The 25,734-nt window shown below is 43.2% G+C and overlaps 1 protein-coding gene and 1 long non-coding RNA gene across 3 annotated transcripts in view; one reads left to right on the plus strand and one right to left on the minus strand.

The window, feature by feature from the left end:
• Positions 1 to 44: 44 nt before the first annotated feature.
• On the plus strand, positions 45 to 25,025 carry LOC132243351 (uncharacterized). 2 transcript variants are annotated; one of them, XR_009454822.1, is made up of 6 exons: positions 45 to 491; positions 20,809 to 20,985; positions 22,218 to 22,893; positions 22,977 to 23,073; positions 23,360 to 23,532; positions 23,995 to 25,025. It is a non-coding gene; the product is annotated as an uncharacterized LOC132243351 (long non-coding RNA). The 2 variants fall into 2 exon arrangements; XR_009454821.1 differs by having other exon boundaries at positions 22,218 to 23,073.
• Positions 4,723 to 25,734, minus strand: part of COL23A1 (collagen type XXIII alpha 1 chain) — a 288,152-nt gene continuing 267,140 nt past the window's right edge. The window contains exons 17-29 of the mRNA XM_059712890.1: positions 23,596 to 23,649; positions 22,582 to 22,626; positions 22,033 to 22,122; positions 20,916 to 20,978; positions 19,857 to 19,898; positions 19,321 to 19,347; positions 18,631 to 18,702; positions 18,461 to 18,514; positions 17,799 to 17,825; positions 17,194 to 17,247; positions 16,325 to 16,411; positions 13,512 to 13,550; positions 4,723 to 11,795 (exon numbers count right to left, since the gene is read on the minus strand). Of these exons, the coding sequence (XP_059568873.1) occupies positions 11,793 to 11,795; positions 13,512 to 13,550; positions 16,325 to 16,411; positions 17,194 to 17,247; positions 17,799 to 17,825; positions 18,461 to 18,514; positions 18,631 to 18,702; positions 19,321 to 19,347; positions 19,857 to 19,898; positions 20,916 to 20,978; positions 22,033 to 22,122; positions 22,582 to 22,626; positions 23,596 to 23,649 (657 nt within the window). The 3' untranslated portion in view covers positions 4,723 to 11,792. The remainder of the gene's footprint in view (positions 11,796 to 13,511; positions 13,551 to 16,324; positions 16,412 to 17,193; positions 17,248 to 17,798; positions 17,826 to 18,460; positions 18,515 to 18,630; positions 18,703 to 19,320; positions 19,348 to 19,856; positions 19,899 to 20,915; positions 20,979 to 22,032; positions 22,123 to 22,581; positions 22,627 to 23,595; positions 23,650 to 25,734) is intronic.

Raw genomic sequence — 25,734 nt, forward strand, 5'->3', positions numbered from 1 at the left:
AGCTGGGCCGGGCCTGTGCGCGGGGCGGGGCGGGGCGGGCCGGGCCGGGCCTCAGCCGGGCTCGGAGGGCGAGGGCGGCCGTTCCGCGCACGGGCACACCCCGCATCTCCCCCACACCTCTTCCTCCCACACACGCACACACCCCCTTCCCCCACACGCACACCTCCACCCCCCCGAACCGCCACACACGCACCTTTTCCCCCCCCATGTACACATGCACACCTACCCACCCACCTACCCCCTTTTCCCCATATACGCACCTCCACACCACTACACACACTTTCCCCCCCATACACCACTATACATATACACACCACCATCCCCCTGCTCCACGACACACACACATATACACCCCTGCATACATACCCCTTTTCCCCACATACAAACCTCCACCCCCCAGACCACTACACACACACTTCAGTGGACACAGAAGTAGCTCACCGTCCCCGGAGACCCCCAGTATCCACGTCTGCGAAGACTTCTGCGCCCAGGTAGGTGGCTGCAGGCTCGCACGGTGTCAGGACAGAGCTGCGTGGTGGTGGGCCCAGGTTACCCACGTTTCTCCTCTGAACCGTGGCTCCCCACCTCTAAGAGCAGCGTGTCCACGACCGGCCCCGCGTCGGGACCGCAGGCCGTAAGGACACAGACCGTGTTCCCGACTTCCGGCCTTCAGTGCAAGGGCAGCAGACGCCACGGGAAGGGTGGGAAGTCGGGGCCTGTTTTCACCCCGGGGAAACGCTAGCATTAGCGTTAGGTCTGACACCACACATTACATCCGTTACAGGGGCGTCGGTTGTAGCCGTGGTCGTCTAAGGACATAGGCAGACAACGTTCTTGGGGGTGAATCTCATAGCTTTTATTAATTGAAGTTGGTCTAATAAAAAAGATACCAGATTCACCCCGAGAACCTTGTCACTAAATCTGTTAGGCGCACGTTTCACGTGTGGATCGAGGACTAGACAACAGGAGGAGCAGGAAAACTGGACACGTTTGTAAAGCGCTTAGTAGATCAGCGAGTCCAGTCCTACTGCAGAGTCTCCTTTACAAATATATCGAGCTCCATCTTAAAACCAGTTACATTATTTGCCCCCCCCACTCATCTTTTCCATTCATTTTGCTTTAAAACCTTTGGCAATGCCTGCAAATAGGCATCGATAGTTGCCAAAGAGTACAGAAACAGGAAAGTGCTCGATAGGCTTTGTTACTAATTAGAGCCACCAACCTGCTCTCTCTTCAGAGGCAGCTCTGACCAGAATTATTTGGTAAACACAAAAGCAGTTTAAGTTCTGCATACATATAATTTGGAAACAACATACTGTCATGGACTTAAAATCATATGGATTCTAATAAGCCATTTGTTTTATATTTACGATCTGTTTGACAGCTAACAAAAAAAAATACAACAGCGGGAAAATGAACACAGGTGTCAATCTTTATTTGAACTTTTGCCTCATTAAAATGTTTAGCAGGCGTTTAAAATAGCTAGAACATTTACAGTTTGGAAAGTTGAGTCCTGACTGCAGATGCAGTTTACACCATATTCACATCACTGCAAAAACAAAGCTGTGGGGAGATTTAAGATATTAATATTGGGCCTTTTTATAATAAGTGAAAGCACAATAAGTGATTCACTGAAGGTTTCAAATGATGCCCTGCCCATTCCAAAGTTAAAAAGCAGAAATAGTATCATAGTAGCTAGGGTTAGGAGGGACCTGAACAGATCATCTAGCCTGACCCCCTGCCACAGGCAGGAATGAAAGCTGGGAATGAAATAAATGATCCCATACTAGTTACTACCATTTTAACATGTCAATGCACATGAAGTACTATGTTAATGCCTCTCTTTAAAAACAAAAAACCTTCACTTATTCCCTGGTGCACACATGCTAAAAACTGCACAGAGTTTACAAATAAAGAAACTGCTAGCTAAGTCTTTTGAGTAATACTTTGTTTGGAAAAAAAAAAAAAAAAAAAGCAATATATTAAGAGCAGACAAAGTTCTTTGGGTAAATCTGATATCTTTTATTAGACCAACTCAAATAGTTGGAAATATTCTTACAAGAAGAATTTTTCCAACTATTTGAGTTGGTCTAATAAAATGTATCAGATTTACCCAAAGAACTTTGTCTGCCTGTGTCCTTAGACCAACATGGCTACAACCTACACCCGTGATATATTAAGAGCGTCATTTAAAATCCCATATAAATACATTAAAAAGGAACTATTTGAGAGGCCCAAATCGCAAACATTTCCTCATGTAGGTACGGCAATGAACAATCCTGCTGAAATGAATGCGATTCACTTCCATAAATAAGGAACGCTTATAGAATAGGTCATAGGATCAGGCCCTACCAGCATAACTATAAACAAACCAGGGCCATTAATGCACGTATCATTTATATTCTCCGAAGCACTGCATAAGTAATCAGACTTTCCCTTAGATTTCATACAATTAATTATAGCTCCTAGACCTGTTCAGAAATAATGAATGCCAGTTTTAAAAGATATATTCACCCAAAATAATAGTGCATGGTACAACAGACAGGAGGTGGTTTTGTTTACAGTATTTGGATTGTCAGCTTTGATATGAGACTTCATTTTGTGCTAAATGGCCTTTCCATCCACACACAGACTGGATATATCTTTTTTTTTTTTTTTATATTAAAAAAGAAAATCAAAGATAAATAAAGGAAAAAAGCCAACAGTGTAGGATAAAATTGAATTATTGGAGACTTTCTACACTGTTGCACTCTACCTAAGTAAACTTATAAACCAGAATGCACTAACTAAGGGTCTTATCCAACTCTCTTTTTAGTGAGCAGGCATGGGCCTCCCTCTGAACTTCACTGGGTACTTGGTACTATACAAACTCGGTCCCCAAATAAACTTCCTTAACTGAAATAATCTATATCTGATTATACAAACCAATAGTGCTTTCTGAAATCAAAATAAAATGTAATAAGAGTATGGACCTCAGGTTGACTTTTAAAACTATATGTAATTATCAGCATTTAGCACAAAGCGTTTAGCCACGTGCATGGCAGGATGTGTGATTTTGGGATTGGAGGTCAGATCCCAATGATGCCCTACTTGCTAGTGCAGGGAGAGCCTAGGATTATAATCACAATCCCAGGCTTCTCCCCTGCACGGAAAAGCTGAAATCTAAGTGCCATCAATCAGCTGAGCCAAGCATGGTCTACCCTGCTGCCTGTTCAGTTTAAGGGGTGACAGAAATCAGCCACTACAATATTACATTTTTAATTTTATTGCATCATTAATTGCCCAAACATATTGCTGGGTTACACTTAAAAAATGAGATTAACCAGTTAATCACATTTTAAGTGTAAAATATGCCAGGGGCCTAAAAATCATAACCTATGAGCAAGAAAGGGTGAGACTATATATTTGGAAAAGTGGTTTACTTTGGTTTGCAAGAGGTTGTCAAGGAGAGAAGATGAAACTATAGTTGCCAAAGTATTTAACCTGGATTTAGATTTATGTCTGGGATTTATAAGGCTGGGTGTGGGACAGGAGTGAAGTACTAGTTGTTTTTTCCTCTTTCATTTTCTGTGGTCCTAGAGGAATGCTTATTTTTCATCACAGTGACAAAAACTCTTCAAAACCCCCTCTTTCCTGTGTAAAGGCTGATGGATAGTGCTGCCAGAGATGATGACTTCCAAGACAACGTGCCACATCTGTGGTCACTGTCCACGTTCAAGTAACCTGGACACTTTAAAATCTGTGAAAATAATTACTTTCTTGACCATCTTCCTTGCTAGCAGGAAGTTCTATCTGTTAAACATGCCAACAATTACCAGTATTTAATTATAAAGTGACTGCTTTTTATCGGTGATGGGTAAAAATACTCAAGTAAAAACAGCTTCAGCTTCCTCTATGTAAAAATGAAGTTCCTACATATGGGGACTTTTTACCATCTTTAAATTCCCCTGAGCCTGATGGAGGGTGAGAGAGCCCGAAAGCTTGCAGAGAAAGATTTTTTTTTCAATTTCTCAGTTGATCTAATAAAAGGTATCATCTCTGAACCAAGAGTTGTAGATTTTTGCATTTTAAGTAAAAAAAAAAAAATTACATTCACACTGTGAGATAAAGCAATATTGAGGCTATACTCTATTCTCATGTGCACAGGTGTTAAAATACAGAGGCATATTCTACTCTTAGCTATGCTGGTGTGAATTTAGAACAACTCCAGTGAGCAGAATTGGACCACAGCTATTACAAATACTTACCTAAGAAGATTTTTAGAGCAGGTGTTTTGGTCTATAGTTTTTAATCCTAAACACTTAGATATTTGGCTTGGTCCAGATAATGCCTTTGCCAACAAGAAATATTTGGGAGATTTTTCTTTATAGTTTTAAAAGTGGAAGCTTGGCTGGCATCTGTTGCACATTTTTTTTTATATCTATGAAGTACAGCTAATTAATTGTGGGCATGAGAGCGACATTAGAAAAATCAAGAGGCTTGTTGCATGTTTCCTGACATGGGGAACACCATACAGCAAAAAAAAAAAGCTAATGCATGAAGCAGGCTATTTCAATACACATAATTATTTTAAAGGTATTTTAGACCATAGAACTATGCAAAAACACATCCACCTGCTCCCCAGGATTCATGTTTCAGAATTCACCCTCGTGCAAAAGATATGTGCTATTATCAAAGTTACCCTCTAGAGGGCAGCATTAAATTACTCTATCAAGCATATACTACTTTAGAAATACAGTTCTGTTTATTGAATTTTCTTGCTAACAGAATACATACACAGTTATGCTGAATAAGGCTGGCTGTTTGTCATGACAAGAAAATGGGAATAAATCTGGGACCACAGTATCTTAATGAAGCTGTTTGCTACAGGGCACTTGGAGGTTATGCCCTATATTTTACTGCAAACAAATTAGAAATGATTTAGTGGTGTTTACCTAGTGACTGAAAAACCTGTTCCCCCCCCCCCCCCACATAACTTGCAGGGAGCACTCAGGGCCCAATCCCACAGGTGCATCTGGACTGCTGCGTTCGAGGATCCCCTTACGCAGATTTGACTGTGGAACCGGGGCCACGTTTGTAGAAGCTCAAGCAGCCCGTCTCAGCCACAAGCAGATGAGGTAATACACATCATGAACCAAATCCTCTGGAGGTGTAAAACTGGCTCAGTTTTGTTGGATTCAGTAAAGCTGAGCAAGTTTACATCTGCTGAAAATTTGGTCCTACAACTCTTGGCAGAAGGAAGGGGAAAGGAGGCAACTCAAAGTGCTGGGTTTCTTTTCAGGGAAGTCATAACAAACATACAGCCTTATTAATAGCAGATGATCATGACAACAGACTTAAAAACATAGGAGTAATGATTTGGATAATTCTCTATGGCACATGCCAAATAAACATTTTGCTATGGAGAGATTCCAAACTTGCCAGGTTTAGCATTAACATCAATGGCCTGTAGTTCCAAACTCGCACACATTTCAGTGTCTTGTACAGAGCAAGAATATATAAAAAAGGAAAAGCTCACTAAGAAACATTTTATCCTTTGGTTTGCATGAAAACAGACAAAATATTTGCATTTTTCCATCAGAAGGAACACACAGACAGTTTTTAAATACACAGGAGAAAATTACCATAGAAATAATATATACACAGAACATGTCAGAATTGGTGTGTAAAGAGAAGAAGCTGCCTACGAAGAAATAAAATAGATTCCAAACACCAGGTGTTGCCATAGAACTATGAAAGGAAAAATGTGTGCCAGGTTTAGAAATGTTTCCAGTTTGGAGTCGGACTGGGTTTTCTCTGCCACCTCAGAATGGAGGGGGACATTCCTCAGCTAAGCCACCAAGCATGTGAACAGATCTGCTGTAAACTTCGACTTCCCTATCAGAGGATGGCCCGTTGTCAGGCTGTTAACGTGCAGGCAGTGGTCTACCAGAGGCTCCTGATGTTGCCAGATGCTAGACACTGAACATGAGTTCAAGATTAGAAATAACTGGACAAATAATAGACAAGGCCAGACAGTGTCTCCCACTGGGAATTATAGAAAAGTCTCCCAGAACAGCCCAACTGTCGCTAGCATAGATGATGCTACACCCTGATTGTCAACCTTCTGGCTCCACAGGCCCGGTAAGTGGTGTGGGGCCAGTCCGCAGGGAGGATCACATGGGCAGGGTCAGTCTGCAGGCTAGATCCAGCATGGGGTCAGTGCACAGGTGCAATCTGGTGTGTTGGCTTGATCCAGCATGCTGGATCTGGCAGTGGAGGGACCTGGATGCCAGCACAATCTGGCACGTGGGGCCATGTCATCTGGCTTGCAGGGCTCCCAAGCTTGGTGGCAGGGGACTGGTGGTAACTTTACTTGCTGTGGTTCTGGAAACCGCAGCAACTAATGCTGCCACCACTCCTCTACTGCCAGATTTCTGAACCCGTGGGGAGCCCCGCAGGCCAGATGACACAGCCCTATGGGCCAGAAGTTGAGCACCACTATGCTTCATTAACACTTTAGTGGTGCTGGGAGATTCCCCTGAAATATTACATAGGCAAGGCCTGACAAAGAAACTGCTGGAACTTTTAGCAAGAACCTGGAATTAAATTGGAATTAAACCTGGATTTAAACTGATTGACGCCCGTTCTCACTCTGTTACATCGTCATCAAGGCAAGTAGATGCTGTCTGAGCACTGGCTGCAGAACCCATCAGACTCAGTAGGATTTGTTTTCTGTACTTCAGTGAACTCTCCTGCCCAGTATTAGAAACCTAATTTCCCAGTGTGACCAAACTGCAGGATGGCACAGACAGGATATTGCTAATAACCTGACCAGATCCAGTCGCTTTTTATTGGATTGGACCTGGAGCACATCTGAGAGCAAGCACCTGTCCTCCGAGCATAGCCCAAAGGGCAAGCGTAATGATCCGAGGAGTGATCAGGGGCTAAACAGCAGTATAATGAAATCCTTCAGACTTTAATAGTTTCATTCAAGCCAGACCAGTCTCTTAAAAGCCTCTGGGGTTTTTTGGGGGGGGTTGTTTTTCTCTTCAGGCTACATAACTGAATAGTACGTAACCAGATGAACAACATGAAACTATGAAACATGAATTTGACTTGTGCTTTGTTTCCCACCCAATGAAGACTAGTTTTTAAGTGTTTTATCCAAATCACATACATGTTTATTGATGAATACATGTAGTTTACATATTAAGTATTTTAATGCTGAAGATAAATAAATCAGTCTCAGAATGACCTAAATTTCAAATATAGAAGCAGCCTCATTTTTTAATCTGTCATTTGACTGACATCTAGTGGTAATGTTTAGTCTTGCTTCCTCTGCTTGGCTATAAAGCAGCTTCTCCAGTCAGATACGGAAAGAGCTGGTTCTTGGAAAGAAAAGTGAAACCCATCGTGCTCAGTAATGTAATTACTGAGGTCCAAGGGTTTAGACTAGGCTGCTAGCACTGCCCATTATTAAGATTTATCTTCACTAGCTGTTTGTGCACTCAGAATAAACTGATCAAAAAGATTTACATAAATGTGTTTTTACAGCATCTTGGAAAGGAAAAAAACAAACAAACAAGCCAAACAAGTAGAAAACAACTTGCTGAGCAACGCAGATCTCTCTCCCTGATTGTCACAAAGCAATTTCTCGTCTAACAAAGCTACCCAGGCTTTATGTACATGGAAAGCACCTGGGAAATCTAGAGAATAAGCCTTTCTGCCTGCACCTTTTACTGTTAATATGACACGAGGGTGTCCCTCTAATTCAGTTTATGTTAATCTGCATCATATACTGAATAAGGAATATGTGTGGGGCCAGCTCTTGGACCTCACGTAAGGCCTGGAAAGTCCTAGATGCAGATCACCAGTGTGACTTGGTTACACGGGGCTGGGGGGAGTAGCATATAACAAGTTTCTTAGGTTCTGCAGCCTCTGCTTTCCATAGAGCATCTCTCTGCAAAGGCTTCAACTGCTTCAGTGAGGAGGGGGCTTGGCAGATGGGAGTCTGCCCAGCAGATACTGGCCCAAAGCACTTCATGCTCGGAGATGGCCCCACAGCTCCTGCAGCATCAACCACAGGGTAGCTTTAATGTTATTCTCCGTTTTCAATAGAGGCTGGTTAGGAATTCCCTGCAGTCGGCCCTGCATGGAGCAAGGATCCACCCTAACTGAGAGCACTGTTCAGCTAAAGGATGCCTCTGCCTCCAGTGCTGCGCCAGGCTTCTGCAGCAGCAGAGGCTTTTCCATCTTAGCATAACCGCAGCTTGGCAAGCGCTAGGCCAGTACTTCCTACTGACAGGCCTTTCAGGCAGAGCAGCGATCACCGCTGATGCTTACAAACACTGGATATGCCACAGGTTGCTGTTTCATACAACTCTGCATTTCTTCATAGAAAGTTGATGTCATTTTAAAAGCTTCGGAAGTTGCACTGTGCTGTAGTATTAGTGCTACAGGGCATCCTGCAGCTAGAAGCAAAATTAGCTTCCGTCAGCCTATACAAAATCTTCCCTCTCCGGTCTCCACTGAAGACCGTTTTTGGACATTTCCAGTATCTTGCATTGTCTGCAGTCACTCCATGGTGGAGAAGTGCCCCGGACAGCATGAGTGAAACATTTAGGATGTAGAAACCCACCATGTGGATTGAAAGAGATAATTTTGCTTTCATCTGTAAATATTTGCTGTGCATTAAGGCAGCACCAGCAAATCTCATCCTACTGAAGGTAATGAGAGTTTTGCTCTTGACTTTAAACATAGCAGGATCTAGGACCTTTATTAACAGGGATCATAAGGGAAGTTTTTTCCAAGGCAAAAAGCCATAGGGAGTTTTCTATCTAACTTAAGGCAGTAGTTAACTTCATGAATTAGAAGGGAATAAAAGACATTTTTATTGTTGGTTAAATTCCTGTTTCTTGGCCTGTTCATTTATCTGACTTTATACAAGTTTTAAACAATATAATTATAGGGAAAATAAAGCATATGGTATAGGCCTTAACAGTCATCAAGCACAAGACAAATAATATAAAACTAGCGTGGCTGACAAGTTACTCTAGGTTCCTTGAGTCTTATGTAAGTTTGCATCTACCATGAAGAGTACCTACAGTTCAGGCTTTCATCTGTGGATTGTATATGCTCCCAGGAGACTTTTCTAACTGGACCCAGTAATTATAATACAGGAAGGCAGTGACTAGGGGTCACAGACATCATTCTGAAATAGCTGCATGCCTGGAGACATTAATGAAAAGCGCCCCATAGTTCCAAGTACATTACCTTGCTGGTGTTATTAGAGCTGGAATTAAGTGTGCGCCAAGTTGACTCACATAGGTAAAGCATCCTCCCAGGGCCCATTCTTCTGTATATCTTCAGTTCAGTATGACCCTGAATATGCTTGTCAGACTCAGAATGGGGACCTGAACACAGGGCTCAAATCAACCCAAGTGTATCCACATACAGGAAAACGTGATTCACCATCCTTCCTTCTCCCCCCACTTAGTGTCATAAAGTTTCTGGCTGCAAGGCATTATTAGATCACCTAGTCTGACCTGCATACCACAGGCCCTCACATTTAACCCGTCACCTAGTATTGAGACCAGCAATTTGCTTGGCAAAAGGCATCTTCCAAAAAGGCATCCATTTGTGAACTGAAGACATCAAGAGAATCCACCACTTCCCTTGGAAACTTGTCCCTGTGGGTAAGCAGCGGTACTGTGACCAATATTACCTTATTTCCTAATTGATTTTGTTTTGCTTCAACTCCAGTGATTGGTTTTGTGACCTGCCCTTTCCTGTTAGGACCCAGTGTTTCATCCCTGTGAAGGTACTTTCACAGCATAATCGAGTCCCTTCTCAATCTCTTTCTTAAGGCGAATAGATTGAACTCTTAAACCTCACTGTTAGGCATTTTCTCCAGCTCTTGCATTGTTGTGGGGGGCTTTTTTCTGTGCCCTCTAATTATTCATCATCATTTTCAAATAGTGGCCACCAGAAATACATACATTATTTTAGGACTAGTCTTGCCAGTGCCATATGGAGAGTTAAAAATCACCTCCCTTCTAGTCCCATGATAAAATAACATGATGTATTGGGAAGAGGGCAAAGGGGTGACAATGCTACCGCTGCCCTCAACTTCTTTCTTTCAGAGTTATCTCTTCTCAGCTAGTTTTGCAACTCCTTTCAAGAGGCTGACCTCTTCCCTTCCCTCCACCTCTGGGTAGCCCATTGCAATGCCACTAGTCATATCCAGGAATAGACCCACAGCTGCTCTCCCAGGCCAGCTCTGCTTTGCTGTTTCTGCCATTGCTCTTCAGTTTCTCCCATTTGCCCTACTTCTACACTGTTGGTCTTTCCTCCCCTGCCTCTTTCCATCAACACATCACCTACAAAAATCACTGTGTCCTATTAGTGCAGGGTTTGTGAATGGTTGGTTCATTAGGCCAGGCCTAAGCTACATCTTCCAGGGAGGATACCTGTTAAGGTGGATGTGGTTGGCTTTTCCAGCCTTGATGGGAATCCCAAAATGAATGGCCTTTGCTGGATGGAGGAAATATTACCAAAATCGTGTACCGGTACATCTGAGTTTTGTCTGCCCACTTCCCAGTGTCACCGGCCTCCACTGTGAAGTCCTCTCCCATCCCGTTAGGAGAAACTAGCCTCTCAGGATGTTCACACTTCAACAGAAGCTGATGGAGCTGACTGAAGCACTCTGAATGGGAATACTAGGCCATTATCATCTCAGCTCACACAGGCTGGTTTTGAATGTTTGGGCTGCATGGAGTGAGTCTGAGGCCACATTTATTTGCAGCAAAGAGACAGAGAATTGGAGGAGGAAGGGAAGAATCAGGAGAATGCAGATGAAATTGTATCACATTGACAAAACAAACCTTATCCAAGGGACTGAATACTGTATTTCATACTGTCATCTACTCCCAACTTAAGGGAACCCCAGGTTGCGATTTTAAGTACCCTGTGGCTCAAGGAAGAAACTTTTAGCAGAGCTCGCACTATGCCTGAGCTTGTAAACCAAATAGCATGAACAGTCTTTTTGACAGGCAAGCTGTTGGCAGGTCAAGTCCCCTTAATCCTGTGGATCCTGAAGAAAACAGAGAAGGAATCCCCAGCAAGACTTGCATATCCTCAGACCCCAGCCCCAGGAGGTTAAATAGACGTTTCTGTCCAAGAGAGAGAAGCATTGTTGACAGTCACTGAAACATCCACAGGTACTTGGAGGAATTGTACTTCATCACAGTCTCGCTGTTTCCATCCTGGTGGGAGCACGTAGCAGCAAATGGTGTGGGCCTTGCCCTCTCTGCAAGCTGAGAGTCCTTCTTTGATTCTGCCAGGTGCAAAGGCCGCAGCTTCTCCCACTTCTAGGGCTGCATCCTTTTTTTCTTTTTCGCCTTCAGCCAGAGTTTTTCACCCTTTCGGAAGGCACGTGCAATGGGAAGGCAGAGCTGAAAGCCACTGAGCACAGGGATCTCCCTCCTCCATGCTGTAAGGCACACTAGGCAACGCATTGTCTCAGCTCAGTTAGTCCACGTCCACACAGTAGCGTTAGCAGCAAATTACTTGCATTCCCAGCCACTGCACTTTTTGTCTTTATCATCAGCTCCTGAAGTTATCATGCATCTCCTATAGGTTTGACAAACTTTGGAGCATTTTAAAGGTCCATACATGACAGCATTCAGTACAAAACGATCAATATATTACTGTTGAAGTTTTTTGTTTTTTTGTTTTTTTTTACAAAAAATTAAAAAAGAACAAAATATATCACATTACTATTTACACACTTTATGCTTCATGCTTAGCGATCACTGAAAAAGAACATACAGACAGACAATATTTTAGTTACACAGTAGGAAATGCAGCTTTACATTCAGTGCCAAGCAATTACTTGTTAATACTGTACAGGCTGTGCCCCCCCTTGACTTTTTTTAATATTAAAGTAGAGCCAGATGACTTGTTGTAGAATTAAAAACTGGTGCTTGAAGGCCGTTACCCCACTTTAACTGAGATTGTAACCAGCTAGTGATACGATCTTACTTTGATTTGTGTTCAAGTTAAAACCGGGTTAGTAACCTCACTTAGCTGCTTGAGCATTAGTTTGTCATGTGTGTTCCAGCCTCCAATTAGATGTACAGCATTGTTTTACAGGTGTAACCATCCTCTTGGCTGGTCCAAGCATTTGGTCTCGCTGTCTCATACGTTAGCAAGCATTGCTGGAAATGCACATATTGACCCACTAGAGGCATGTCGTGTAGCACTATCTCCTCTCCCACTGAGAGACACTGGGATATCAGACTACAACATCCCAAACGTACTGATACAGACCCAATTAAGCAGCACTGGGAGGGGAGGGTGGCGTGGACGCAAAAATCTGATGGTAGAAAAGCTGCTGTGTGAAGCTGAATTATTTCTAACTCTTTAAGGGGACGAGTTAGCCTGTAGGTGTCACCCTGCCCTAGCTTCTGCCTTTTGAGGGGACCAAAAACCCAACAGTTGCATACCTAGCTAAAGGTATAGTGTGGGCAAAGCCTGACAATAAAGCACTGTAAAGCAAGAATTAAAATTAAGTTCAAACCCATTTTTCCTTGCTAAACACCTAGACTAATCAGGTGCCAGGGGATGTCTAGTAGTACAGAACTAAGCTTCTGTCCTTCCTGGTACACTAAAATTAACTAACTTCACAAATACTAGGTCAGCCTTGAAACTTGACATTTGGGCTCTCAGAGTGAAGGTTTTTCAAATACTTTGTGGGTCACAGATCGTATTGGAGGATTTTTCATCGGGAAAAATAATTGCAATACTATTTATTTGTAATTTATTTCTAGGCTGAATGGCCTCATGGTTTGGTGTAGAAGAATACAGTCCCAGAAATTCAACCTCAAAGTAGTTCTTACTTTTACAGACTGCCTTCAGCATTTGTCTCCATTTTATTGCATTTCCGAACTAGAACACACACACATGCTATTTGACACCTACACTTGCCCTCTCTAACCCCCATTTTTAAAACCTGGCCTCCATGTTTAATAAGTGCATTTATTTGAGCACGTAATTTAGGACGGCTGAATGTAGGGAAGTGTCACTGTATCTGCATATCAGGTATAACGAGATCAGTGACTCAGGGCCCAAGTCAGCAAAGCTCTGCACAAGTATCTTGGTCACACGAGTGACCCCTTTGACCTAAAAGGGGACTACTCATGCAAATAAACTAAAGTAACCTGATTATTGGTGCTACTGATTTCCAAAATCAGAGGTTTAATTACAGCTGGCCTGAATCCTCCCCACCCCTCCCTTCTATAGACAAAATTTACGGGAAGGGTACTTCACAGCAATGTAGTATTTTGCATTTCCAGGGCAGTATCTTGTTCTACCACTGTTAGAGTCAGTAGCCCAGTATCACTGCTCTTATCTAGTATGGCATTTTCTATGCAAGATATGTTCTCTGTTGCATAGTCCACAAATACAAGCTACCCACTCAAAATGCAGTCACATTCAAGCCATTCAGTAATCCAGGATATTTATCATACCTTGTGCCAACATCCTGGTACTGGCAATCCATCTGGTCCCTGAAAAATTAAGTCACAAGTTTAATTTCTGTTGGAAATTGCAGTGAAAAACAAAATCCAACTCATTCATTATGAAGGTACAAGATTCAGCTACACAGCTTACCAAGACAAACTCTAATGACATGCAGAAACACACATTATAACTGCACACACATTATAACTGCACAAATGTAAACATAAGTATGATAATTAGTGTATCAGGAGTAATCTCATTCTAATTTGCATTAGCACCAAAAAAAAATTACATGATTGTTTTCTTGTACATTCAGAAAAAAATTGTAAAAACATACAGAACATCTGGAATCCCGGTGACTTAATTTCACAACCTGATTTAAAAGGTTGTGATTTCTGCAATCAGAAACATGTGTGGAGGGAAGGACATGGGAAATGCCTTTTGGTAGCATGCCAGTTTCAGCTGTTTTTTCCCCAGCCATCTCTCTTTCTCTGAACTGGACCCTTCAGTACTCAGTCCTGTTGAGAAATCCTGACCTGCCCCACTGATTTCAATGGGAAGACTCATGGAGTAGCCAACTATTCAGTGGGAGTAAGTGAGGAAAGACTAGTTAACCACAGACAGAGGCATCATAGACCTGTAGCAATCAGGAAGTTGGTACAACTTTGCTATCACAAGGGAAAATGCAATGACATGCAGGACCCCTAGAGAGAGGAAAGGACCTCACTAAATATGAACCAACTCCCTAATTCAGAGATGCCTTGGGAGGAACAGGTGATAAAGCCATGAACATTCAGCTTCTGAAGAGCGTTATGTCCATTTCTGTATGTGCCTCCTGTGCATAAAACAACGGTGAGGAGACAGTGCTCCCACAGAACTAGTAAGAATTATCTATTACATGTGCAGTCAGGGTAACTCTTGGGCTGCCAGTATCTCTTCATTACAAATATGCAGCTTACATCCTCATTTTTGGCAACAGTAACAAATCACCTATGTTTAGGTAGTCTCTTCCCCCACAGAATCACAAGGCACTTTCTACCCCTAGTTTGCAAACTCTACAGAGGAATCATGCTGTCCGGTTCTGGACTGAAATCTATTCAACAAAACACCGCAACATGCTTCAGCAGCCTAGGCCAAGAAATGAAGTGACACCACTCGAAGGAAGGGTCTGCAAACCATTAAAGTCCACTTCCATACTTTGTAATTAGGAAACATAAATACTGCATCGACAAGTTACATTTTGCTAAGGTATGAGATCACATACATCAGATTTACTACTCCACAGTATTTACCCGTGTTGAAGCATTCCCAATAATTACAATGAGAAACACTTTGGTAAATATAACATCTCTGAGAAGCAAGCGTCAGGATTTTATTGGGGCTTGCCATATACATCTGATTTCTTGAATACAAGTGAAACCTATTTAGCGTTGGGAAAGAATAAGTGTGTTGTGCCCTTTGGCTGCTTTACACAACTACAGATAGTCTACATGGGCATCATTTTCTGATGCATTCTTCCCTATGAACTCTTCCGGTTGGCCATGCAAATGGTCACTTCCCACAGCAGAGCCAAGCACAGGCCTCTTCAGATAACCTTTGGATTTCAACTTGCTGACTTGCCAACTATAACATGGAGGACAAGCTACACATCTAACCTGCCTTTCCTTCTCTCCTTAGGGGGAATGGATGGATGCATGTGTTCAGAATGAAAAAGGCTTTGCAGGTGCAGACTCATGCACAAGGGCATGCAAGACAGAAAAGGAGCAGAGATACTATACCAAAGGGCAAGGCAGGCTCATGCCCTCCAGGCCTGGGAAGCCTGACTCCCCTTTGTCGCCTTTAATATTACGGTCTCCCTGTTTAAAAAGTAACTGCTTGTTGAGAACAATAAGGGACACAGAAATGTTACCTGGACAGATAGAGCGATTTCATCAGGAAGGGAAAGAATGTGGTTTCACATTATTTGACATCTGTTTCTAAAGAGTAGGCCTCAGAGTCATTTCCCAGCAGCAAATTCACCACAAAGAATGTCATCAAATAAGCGTAGGATGTGAGAAAGACTAGCCAGAAATTCATCTTGGTAACAGTGAAATTAAAAACACGAGTAAGATGATTTAGCACACCGAAGGTATGGACACATGGACAACCTACAATGGGTTAGAAGCAGGCCTTAGCTGCTCCGGATACCTGCCAATGCGATCATTCTTACCCTGTGGTAGGTGAAAGCTAAACTAAGCCCACAGTGAAAGAGAAGTTAGGTACTGCGAGTTAGCTTCTACTTATGGGGTAAAAGCATACACACGGGCAGTTACAACAGAACAGCTGAGGCATGATAAAATCCTGCTTCTTTCACCGTACCAGCAAATGGTTCCTGTGTCTATCCCTAAGAGAAGGAAGGTGATCCACCAGAAACCAACATTAGCTTGTCCTGCTTATACCAGGGAGGAAATTTCCCTCAGTATCATGTCATCCCAACATTCAGGATCTGAAGAGAGACGCATATGGAGGCTAGAAGACATAACACCTTTTTAAAAGACTGAGCTATGTACTGTGAAAGTTCATTGTTCTGATGGGTCATTAAGGGGAATAATATAACAGCTTTGATCTCAGCAGGGCAAACAAAAAGAAAGAAAAAAAAAAGTGAAACAATCAATGGAAACCTGCTCCAATCTAGTGAAAGATAAGAGGACTCTCGAGCATCACCCTCCGCTGGCTGTGCTGCCTGTGGAAGTAATGGTACTCTGGGAACCATTACATGTAAGGTAAAGCTGTTTAAACATTTCAGTTCAAACTATTTCCCATCTGCAGGATGAACACATACCACTGGGCACGGCTGATCCAGTCCAGGAGGGCCTGGCTCTCCTTTTTGCCCCTTGGCTCCCTTTCTCCCTGGTATTCCTCTTTCTCCCTGTGGACACAAAAGAGTTGAAGGTGGCTTCAAGCAATAGGCCTCAAGGGCAATGGTTTGATTTAAACAAAAGCAACACCCCAAATTAAAGCTGGTCAGAAAAATTCTGCTGGAACTTTTTCTTGTCAGAAAAGGCTGGCTCTCATTCACTTTTGTCAGCAGCTGGACAGGCATCTGTCAAAGATCTGCCTGCTTTCCTGCCAGTTCATACCCACCCAACTGGCAGTGCCTGGTGGGCTCCCAGAGAGCTGGGGACCCAGAACTGCCAGGCTCCCAGCTACCTCTGAATTGGGAGGTTGGAAACCACAGGGGTTGCAGCTTCCAAGGGATAAAGCTCTGTGCTCAGCCAGGGCTCCCAGGTATTCCTACATTCCCAGCTCCCTGTCTGGTGCAACTTAATTTCTAATCAATAATTTTGAAGTATTTCCTTTTTTTTAAATGACTCTATTCCTGCTCCCCTTAGTCAGTGGCATGCCTAAGGCCTTAGTAAGGTGTGAGGTAGAAGGGGCATGGATTTTGAACCAGCCACTGTCCTTACCCATGTTACAAGTGCACTGGTATTAATAAGTTTGAAAGGGGTCTTAACATCTAGAGCACCCGAGTCACTGACTCAAATTTTCACTGGGGTCTTGCTTGGGCAAGACAGCAATAGTGTCAGAACTTAAAGAGATTTTGAGAATAAACTTTGGGCAAAGTTAGGTAGAACTTCTTGGCTTTGTTATGCAGGCCGCACAGACAGGATCTGGCCCTTTGTGACCAGGAAAGATGTGACATGTTCTCACCTTCTCTCCCCTTTCACTTTTTTCTCCTTTTTCTCCTTTTAGACCTGGGAAACCCTACCAAGACAGTTTGAAATGGGGAAAAGATTTGTAAGTTTAATTCCAACAACTCAAAGTACATATAGCCTTGCTCACAAGATCAGTTAGGACCCCCCCATCTATTTTAAATGCCAGCATCAGTGGCTATGAATGTGAACTTTTCCCGTTGTTCATTTTTGCACATTAGGGACTTCTTTGCAGAAAGGTGAGGGTTTAGTATACCATGATGGCATCTTATATCTTAGGAATTTTGATTTTATTGGGTCTGATATAGATATACTTAATTAAAAAAAAAAGTTCCTCAGTCATTAGGTGGCACAAAACGGAAGTGTAGGAGGGCGACATGCACTGGGGAGACAAGAGGTCTTATGTCTACAATCAGTGTGTGATGCAACTAATCCGTTCCTCCTTCATCAAACCAGCCATTGGTCACAATGGATTTAATTCTAAATGGGACAAAGTGTTAGAAAGCAATTGTCTGTAAAACTAAAATGCCAGTCATTTAAATTTCACATGCACATTACTGATGCTCCTGGTGCCACAATTAAAGTAACAGATCAAGTACTTACATCTAACCCTGGCTCTCCTGGCTTCCCCTAGAGTTGTAGAAATAGAAAAGAAGGTGCCATGTTAATTGTCTGGTCTGTTGTCTGTAGAGTGATGACTTAGTTGGAGAAATACTGTCCCAAGTACAGCGTGCATCTTCGTATAATCTAAGGCAAACACCTTGGAGGTGTGGGCTCAATTGCAAGATTGAGTATTATGTACAAAACTAATATACCAAGCAAACAAGTGCTGGGGAGAATTAGAAGAAAAGGTTCTTTTCCCTTCCAGTAGGCAAATGATTTCTCGGTGTCATTGCCATGTCTCCTTAGGAGCAAACGCATTTTACTTAAAAACCTGGATAAAGTGGATAAACCAAGCAGGACTGCTTGGAGTCCACTGCGATTGTGAGTGATCAGCCAGGATTGTACCTGATGCAACTCTACTGACCTCCAACTCATAGGGAGTAACTGAAAACATTGGGGTTGCTTGGATCTGCTGCTCCTGAAACACAGACCCCTTGTACTTGCACTAGAGGACAGCTAGTCAGTCATTCATACCATAGCACCTGTGACCCAGGAGTCCAGTCCAGACTGTATCCTGGACTGGATGGGGGGCATGCACCCTCTTAACCAGTTAGTTCAAATCACAATATACTTTCATCTCCCTTTTCCCCTGGAACGATTACCTTCTCTCCTTTGGTACCTGGTAAACCAATAAGTCCAGGGGAACCGGGAAGACCCTGGAAAGAAAAACAACCTCTGAGAAGGACTTGGAAAAGCACTCCTGAAAGATTGCTTGTAGCACAAAGGCTAGAATTTAGGAGGTATCAGACATAAAAAAAACTAGTCTACTTACAGGTGGCCCAACATCACCATTTGCTCCTTTCTCACCACTGTCTCCCTTTTCTCCCTTTGCGCCATCTAAACCCTGCATGAAAAAGATAATGAGGTTCACTGAGGGCACAGTACTGGACAGTGTCTGCTGTCATACGCTTGACCAAAACTGCCACTAAAGGAAACAGGAATTGTGCCCTGGTGCATGACTGAGGGCAGGTCCAGGTCCAACAGAAAGTTACTGGCATGGTCCATGCACAGGATCACGGTACTTAGACCTGTAAGAGACCAATGAGTACATCGATCCTATCTTCATGTAAACACAGGAGAGAGCACCGTATGTCATGACAGGTGTTTATTCCCCTCCCTTCATTGAAGGACTTTGCATTTAGCTGTCAGACCAGTAATATGTGCAAGTAAAGGCATAAACACAGAAGCTGTGAGATCGGGCGTAGCACTATGTTGTTGCATGCAAGCAGAACGACAAAGCAGCCCCAAGTTCATAAATCCATTTGGAGGAAGTCCTCCTCATACAACGCCTGCCTTATTTTCAACACCACCGAGTGCCTACAACTCCCAACAGCAGTCAGAGGATGCTTTCGGTGACCAGCACCCTTATCGGCCCTCTGATCAGAGCCCCTTGTGTTCTCTCTAAATAATGCCCTGGCAGCCTGGAAGTATTGTGTGACAAACATATAATGCACTGACTCACCTTAGGCCCCTGGATTCCTGGAGGACCCTGCAGGAAAGAGAACGGGGTGTCTGAAAACCAAGCTTTTAAGTCATTTAGATACCAATGAAGACCTGTTCCCAAATCTTTTGTGTTTGCTTGCTCAGGTGGTTGGTTGTTTGTTAACACTACGAGTCTGTCTGGGACGATTATTTCTGTACCTAATCATTTCATCTCAAACATTTCTTGTCAAGGACTCTGTTTTTTGGCCTCAACAAGGATCAGGCCCTTCGTGGCTCCCCTGCCATCCGCCCCTGGCATGCCAACATCTTACAGGTTGAAGTTGTGAGTGTTTTTGGCACTCTGCCCAAAAACGTTGCTGACCCCTGTTCTAAAGGATCCAAGAAATCATCCTGTAGTTAGTTTGGAAGCACCTTACAGTCCATTTGTCTCTAGCCACTCAGACTGCGCATGGCAAACTGAAGTGCAAAGAAGAGACCTACTCCTAAACACCTTTTATCATGTTTATGAAGCCTCAGTTCTTGTCTACTGTATGTGCTACTTAGTCATAGTCTTACCATAGGGCCCGGCAATCCAGGAGGTCCTGGCTCAGGTATGATCTGCATAAAGAAATGCCACGATATAATAAAGTGACTAGATACGCTAGTTTAGATAGGCCTATCTGTACTGTAAATATGCCAAAGGAAACAAACAGTTTAAAAATGGAAAATTAACATGGAACTGAATCACTGTCACATGATGCAGTGTTCTGCCCTGTTAATCAGCAAAGATGGCCATAACAACTTTAAACTAATAACACTCTTTTCTGTAGAGCAAGTTAACAAATTCATTACATATTCATCAAGGGCTTGCCTAGCTTTAGACATTAAACAACCCAAGAAAATATTCAAATTCAGCGCGTTTGCTAGTCACAAAACGGAAGCAAGAGAAATAGAACTTTTCTAATTTTCTTTGAAATACAGTCCCTCCTGCTCAGTCCTGAATGCAGATCATCTCTGTTCTCTTGTCACTCATACAAAGCTTTAAGTAGAACTATCAGTATAATTTCCTTAAAAATGGTAAAGCAAACAAAAAGATTAAAAAATCTTATAGAGCTGCAATATTCACAAAAACTTTTCAGAACAGGATATAATAAAATATTTCTAGTTGAATGAATCATAGAAATTTAGGGCTGGAAGGGACCTCAAGAGGTCGTCTAGTCCAACCCCCTGCTCAAGGCAGGACCAGCCCCAACTAGATCATCCCAGCCAAAGCTTTGTCTAGCCGGGTCTTAAAAACCTCCAAGGATGGAGAGTCCACCACCTCTCTGGGTAGCCTGTTCTGGTGCTTCACCACCCTCCTGGTAAGAAAATTCTTGATTGACACAAGTTCTAAAACAAGCAAATGTCTAACTTTGTTGCCTTATAAAAGATGTGCCACAAGACTTTACTTTGCAATGAAAACGTGCAGCAGTTTTAGTGAAAAGCACATCTGGAATTCAAATGCCTTTTCTGCTCATTTACCCTACAGGTATTCATACTGAAGATTTAACTCCAGTTCTTGCACACGCTGATTTCTTATGAGATTGACCTCACTATGACCGAGGGCCTCATAGCCATTGTAAGCTAATATCTTACGTGATTATTCTGCAAGCATGGGGATCCAGTTTCTCCTTGTTCTCCTTTTGGTCCATCAATTCCCTAAACGGTAAGAACAGTCATAATCTAGATCTCCCGATATGCTGATAAAGAGAGAAAAATACATTTCCCTTCCCTTATCCTGAAGTCTTATTTCAAGTAATTCTCATTTGCTTCAGCAAGGCTGTTGCTTGTGAGCGAGTATGAAAGCGTCTTCCCTCCCCTACCCAATTTTTAAGCATAGCTCTGTATTGGGAAAGCCACTGTTACAGTTGTCTTGCTGAGGGTTGGGGGTGGAACAGACCAAGATTCAGATCTTATTCTGCGCATTGTTCATGCCTGTCTGCCTAAAGCTGCATTGATTTCCAAGTGCCTTGCACCATTGCCCACTTACATTCATGGTTCCCATTCAGCAAAGCAACTAAGCACAGCTTTATTCTATGTATGGGCCTAAATCTCACTGACTTAATTGGGAATTGAAGACCCATATAAATGCTTTGCAAGGGTCTATACAAACTATGTTGTTTGAGAACCTGCTTCCACTGAGAACTGCTAAATGTGACATATTACTGCTTCATAAATCAATGTAATTCTGCCCCCCCCCCCCCCCTTGAATGAGTTTTCATTGTATTTACCAAGATCTAGACTCTGTTTTACAGTTGGGCAGAGGCATAGCCCAAACTTGTACAATAATAGCTGTATCCAACTTGAATGGTCACAGCATTACTGTTGAGGAAGAGATGCGAGGACAGCTTTTAGCCCATTAACATTCAAATACAACTCAGTCCCCATACTCCTTGCTAGAGATGTGCCCCTTTTTATTCAGACAATTATCCGTGCTTACTGTTAGCAGATCACTTACTGCATTTAATAGCAGCTTTAGGTGGGCAATGCCATTTGCAAATATTTTCAATGGCTCATGGTGAGTTTTACCATACCAAGGCATAAATAGTACTGCTAATGGGGAAATGAAGAGCTTAGGAGTCCTCCCTGTTAACAGCAACATTGTTTTGATAGGGGCATTGCAAGCTAATTAAATCCCAAGACACGTAACATCTTGGGAAACCAAATAGGCTAAAGCAATAAGCGGCTTATGCACATTGACAGAGACACGTACCGGTGGACCAGAAAGGCCCATTTCTCCTATTTCTCCTTTTTGTCCCATTGCCCCAGGGGTTCCTGCATCTCCTTTAGATCCTTTAGGACCCTACAGTGTACAACAGAGCTTCATTAGAAGAGAGCTACATATATTTTTAAAAGAACAACAGGCACATCTGCCTTTTAATTCTTTATATTCTTCAGAACACAGGAAGCATGCTTTAACATTAAACAGTGGAAATACTGATTTTTGTCGTGAAGACAGCAATTTAAGATTTTAAACGTTTATTAAAGAATTACAGACCGTCTCAAATTACTTGTAAAATAAACCATTTAAATCCACCATCTTGGATGCAAACAATTTCTTATAAGCTGAAGGAGTCTCAGCAAAGGAAAATGAATTCAGAGGAAAACAGATGAACAAGCTGATGCCACAGAATACAGACTGTTTTCTCTGCCTGCTCAGATTGAAAGCTGCACTTATCCATGGCCAATGGAAAGACCGTTCAGCTACACCACTGCCTGCCACAACATAGTGTTTCATTGTATAAAGCTGTATCCCACTTACTTTTTCTCCGTCAACTCCAGGTGGCCCAGGCAATCCAAGCTCTCCCTGAAGTAGCACAAAGGAATAAAGGTCAGAATTTTTTGTAAGAGCATTTTGTACACTAGGAAATTCTCCATTTGGGTATCCATCCACCAGACGTGATGGAGGGCAGCTCCTCGGTATTGTAAGGCTCGCGAGCAGCCTGAGGTAGAAAATGACATCTGGGTTTTTCAAGTGAAGTGCCAGGTTTCATAACTCAATGAAAATTTGAATTGTGCTGAAGGAAAGAGGACCATGAAGAGCTGGACCATGCCAATACCTCTCCCTAGCAAGGTATTTTTATGCGTGCTTGTTTTAAAGAAATAATAACCAGTTAACTATTATTTACTACTTACTGACTAAATATTCTACCCTAGTTTTGTAACCAAGAGATGTGCATGTGAAAATACTAAGATGTGCTACACCTCATTAGCAGAGCTGCCAACAGGAGGAAATAAGCTCAACCTAGAACCTGTGAGTATCAATAGCTAAGTGTATTGGACCCTCACAAGCATTGTCTTGATCAATGATGAAATCCAGACTTCCGCTGATCAATGGAAAATGTCCACTTGATTTCAGTGGGACCAGGACTGCACCCATGATCCATGAATCTGCCCATGGACTCTCCTGTGTGGTGCCCTCATTCATTAAAGGGTTTCAGACCAGTAATGGCACAAAAGAACAAATAAGCTCCTGCATCCAAGTAAAAGGGTTCTATTTGTTCAGACACAAGTTGTAATGCTCCTTCTCCTGCATACAGGTTCAGAAGTGGAGATGCCCAATATCAAAACCTTTCCTGCATGTCGCCTTTTGTGCTATGAGACACATTTGTCCAGCCTTGCTAAGAGCTGTTGTCACAGGGGGATGCATCCACCCACTGTTCGACGTGGAAAACCCCTATCGATACACAGAGAAGTTTGACATGAGGATGCGGTGAGCAGCCGCTGTGTGCACCATGCTGTGGGTTACTGTCTGCATAACAGAGGTCACACTAACCTTCGGTCCTGGGGCTCCTTGAGGTCCGGGAGGTCCTGGGGGACCAGGTGGGCCCTGTAACACAACAAAGAAAGTTGGTGTAAACACAACTGCCAAAAACACCATTACTTATCCTGCACATGTTCACTTTGCTTCTGGGGATCAGCCAGGAGTGCTGCTTTTGATCCAGATTTACAGTAAATATTTGTAACATGTGCAGTGGCACAAATAGCCACGACAATGTCAGCCAAGACCAGGGTGTTTCGCACAGGAAACTTTAACTCCCTAAATCTGTATCCAACCTTGGGTGTTTCAGTACTATGCATGATTAAAAGGCAAAAGGATCTAGCTGTAGAGAGAAACCTGGTCAAACAACTGCTTTATTGTCATAGGCCCTTCTGCTCTCTTTGCTGGTTACAGGAGACATTCTGGGGAGACAACCTATGGAGAACGATAATATCCAGGAAGAGTCATCAGATTAGAAGCAACTTCCATGGGTCATATCTTGTCCAGCTCTCTGCAGAAGGCACTGTCCCTAAACCTGTATGCACAGATGCTTATCTAGCCTCTTCTTGGAGCCTCTATTGAAGGAGATTCAACAGCTCTCGGCCCACTGGTTCAGGGGTACAATAACCTGGGTATACAGGATAACTTTATCAAAGGTACAACTGGAGAAGCTTCCCACCCATTCAGCCCCACTCTACCAGGAAACAAAACATTAACCTATTAAGACCACAGCAATGCAATTAAAGAAAAATTGAAATACAAAATGCTAACACAACAGGAAAACCCTCCCAAGCTTCTGCAGAAATCTTGCAGGCCATTGCAAACTGTTATCCTTACTAGAGACTCCGACAGACAGGAAGTTTGACAACCCTTTGACGGTGACGTATATTTTGTCATTTGTAAACGGACCCAAAGAGACACCGGATTGCACACCCACCCACCCACCTAGTGTGGAACTAATTGGCGCTTTGTTATTCTGAGCCCCTCGTTTCCATTATTAATGCAGTTCACATTGCAATGTTTGTTCGTGTTTTAAACTCTTCAAGGCAGTCACTTTTTACGAGGTGTGTTTACTAAAAAAAGTGAGTGGGCAGACAGGCAACATAACTAACAAGCAGCAGAGCAGTAAAGGCAGAGTCAGTGGCAGTTTACTGATTTGCCCCTGAGCCATCTCACCATGCAACACACGGGGCAGGATGCAGACCGAGGAGCCATCAGTCATTGTTAGTTGACTGAGTCGCCAAACATTGGATGGACCCTTTCCAGTGAACTCAGTCCACAAATTCCACTCACAAAGCCACATGCTGTGCTCTTCTGTCAAGGCAACCCATGCAGACATCTGGCATACAGTAATTACCATCACTTTGTGTCTCCCTGCAGCCTGTTATAAAACAATTAGGATGGTTTTCAAATGTGTCTGCAATTAAATTATTTCTTCCATTCAACTTCTCTCATCTCAGTTAAAATAGCAGCACTAAGCTCAGTCTCACTCCTTTTCTCCATGGCACGGCCACAGGTTATAGATGAAGGGTGTAATCCTCCTTCACAGGAACAGCAGAAGTTTCCTTATGAATTAACATTGCTTAGTCCACGTAGAGCCGGGGCAGACAGTGCCTTCATTTAGTGACCTTGCTATCCTCAGGAGAACGGCACAGATGGGGAGGGAAGGCAGAATTTAGCCTGCTCTGTTTAGGCTGCGACTTGATAGATCCCATTTGGTTCATCCCATTGCTTGCACATGAGCTTCCACTGGCTCTAAGGCTGTGTAAACCATGTGCTGCAAGTCCTGGAACCTGATCCCAGGTTGTGCAACCCTGAAACGTGACCTGAGCGTGCAAACTTTTCAGACAGCTCCAGTCAGGTTTGGTCACCGCCTCCCATCCTTCAGCTCCCATTGCCCCCAGGATCCTACTGCCTCACTCAGCCTTGCTGGAGCATCCTGCCCTTTTCTCCCAACTCCGGTACCCTCTGGGGGTGGCTCTGTGGCTGTCACCTTAGCTGGCCATCTCTCGAGCTGGGTCAGGACCACCTGATTGGCTTCCATCTCCTTGTCCCTAAATAGCCATAGAGGAACAACTGTGCCCCCTTCCTCTTGCATTTCTTCTCCATCCGTTCTGTAGCAGGAGAGGAAGAAAAGCTCCTACTCCCACTATC

This window comes from Alligator mississippiensis, chromosome 9 (assembly GCF_030867095.1).
Source record: "Alligator mississippiensis isolate rAllMis1 chromosome 9, rAllMis1, whole genome shotgun sequence".
Lineage (NCBI taxonomy): Eukaryota > Metazoa > Chordata > Crocodylia > Alligatoridae > Alligator > Alligator mississippiensis.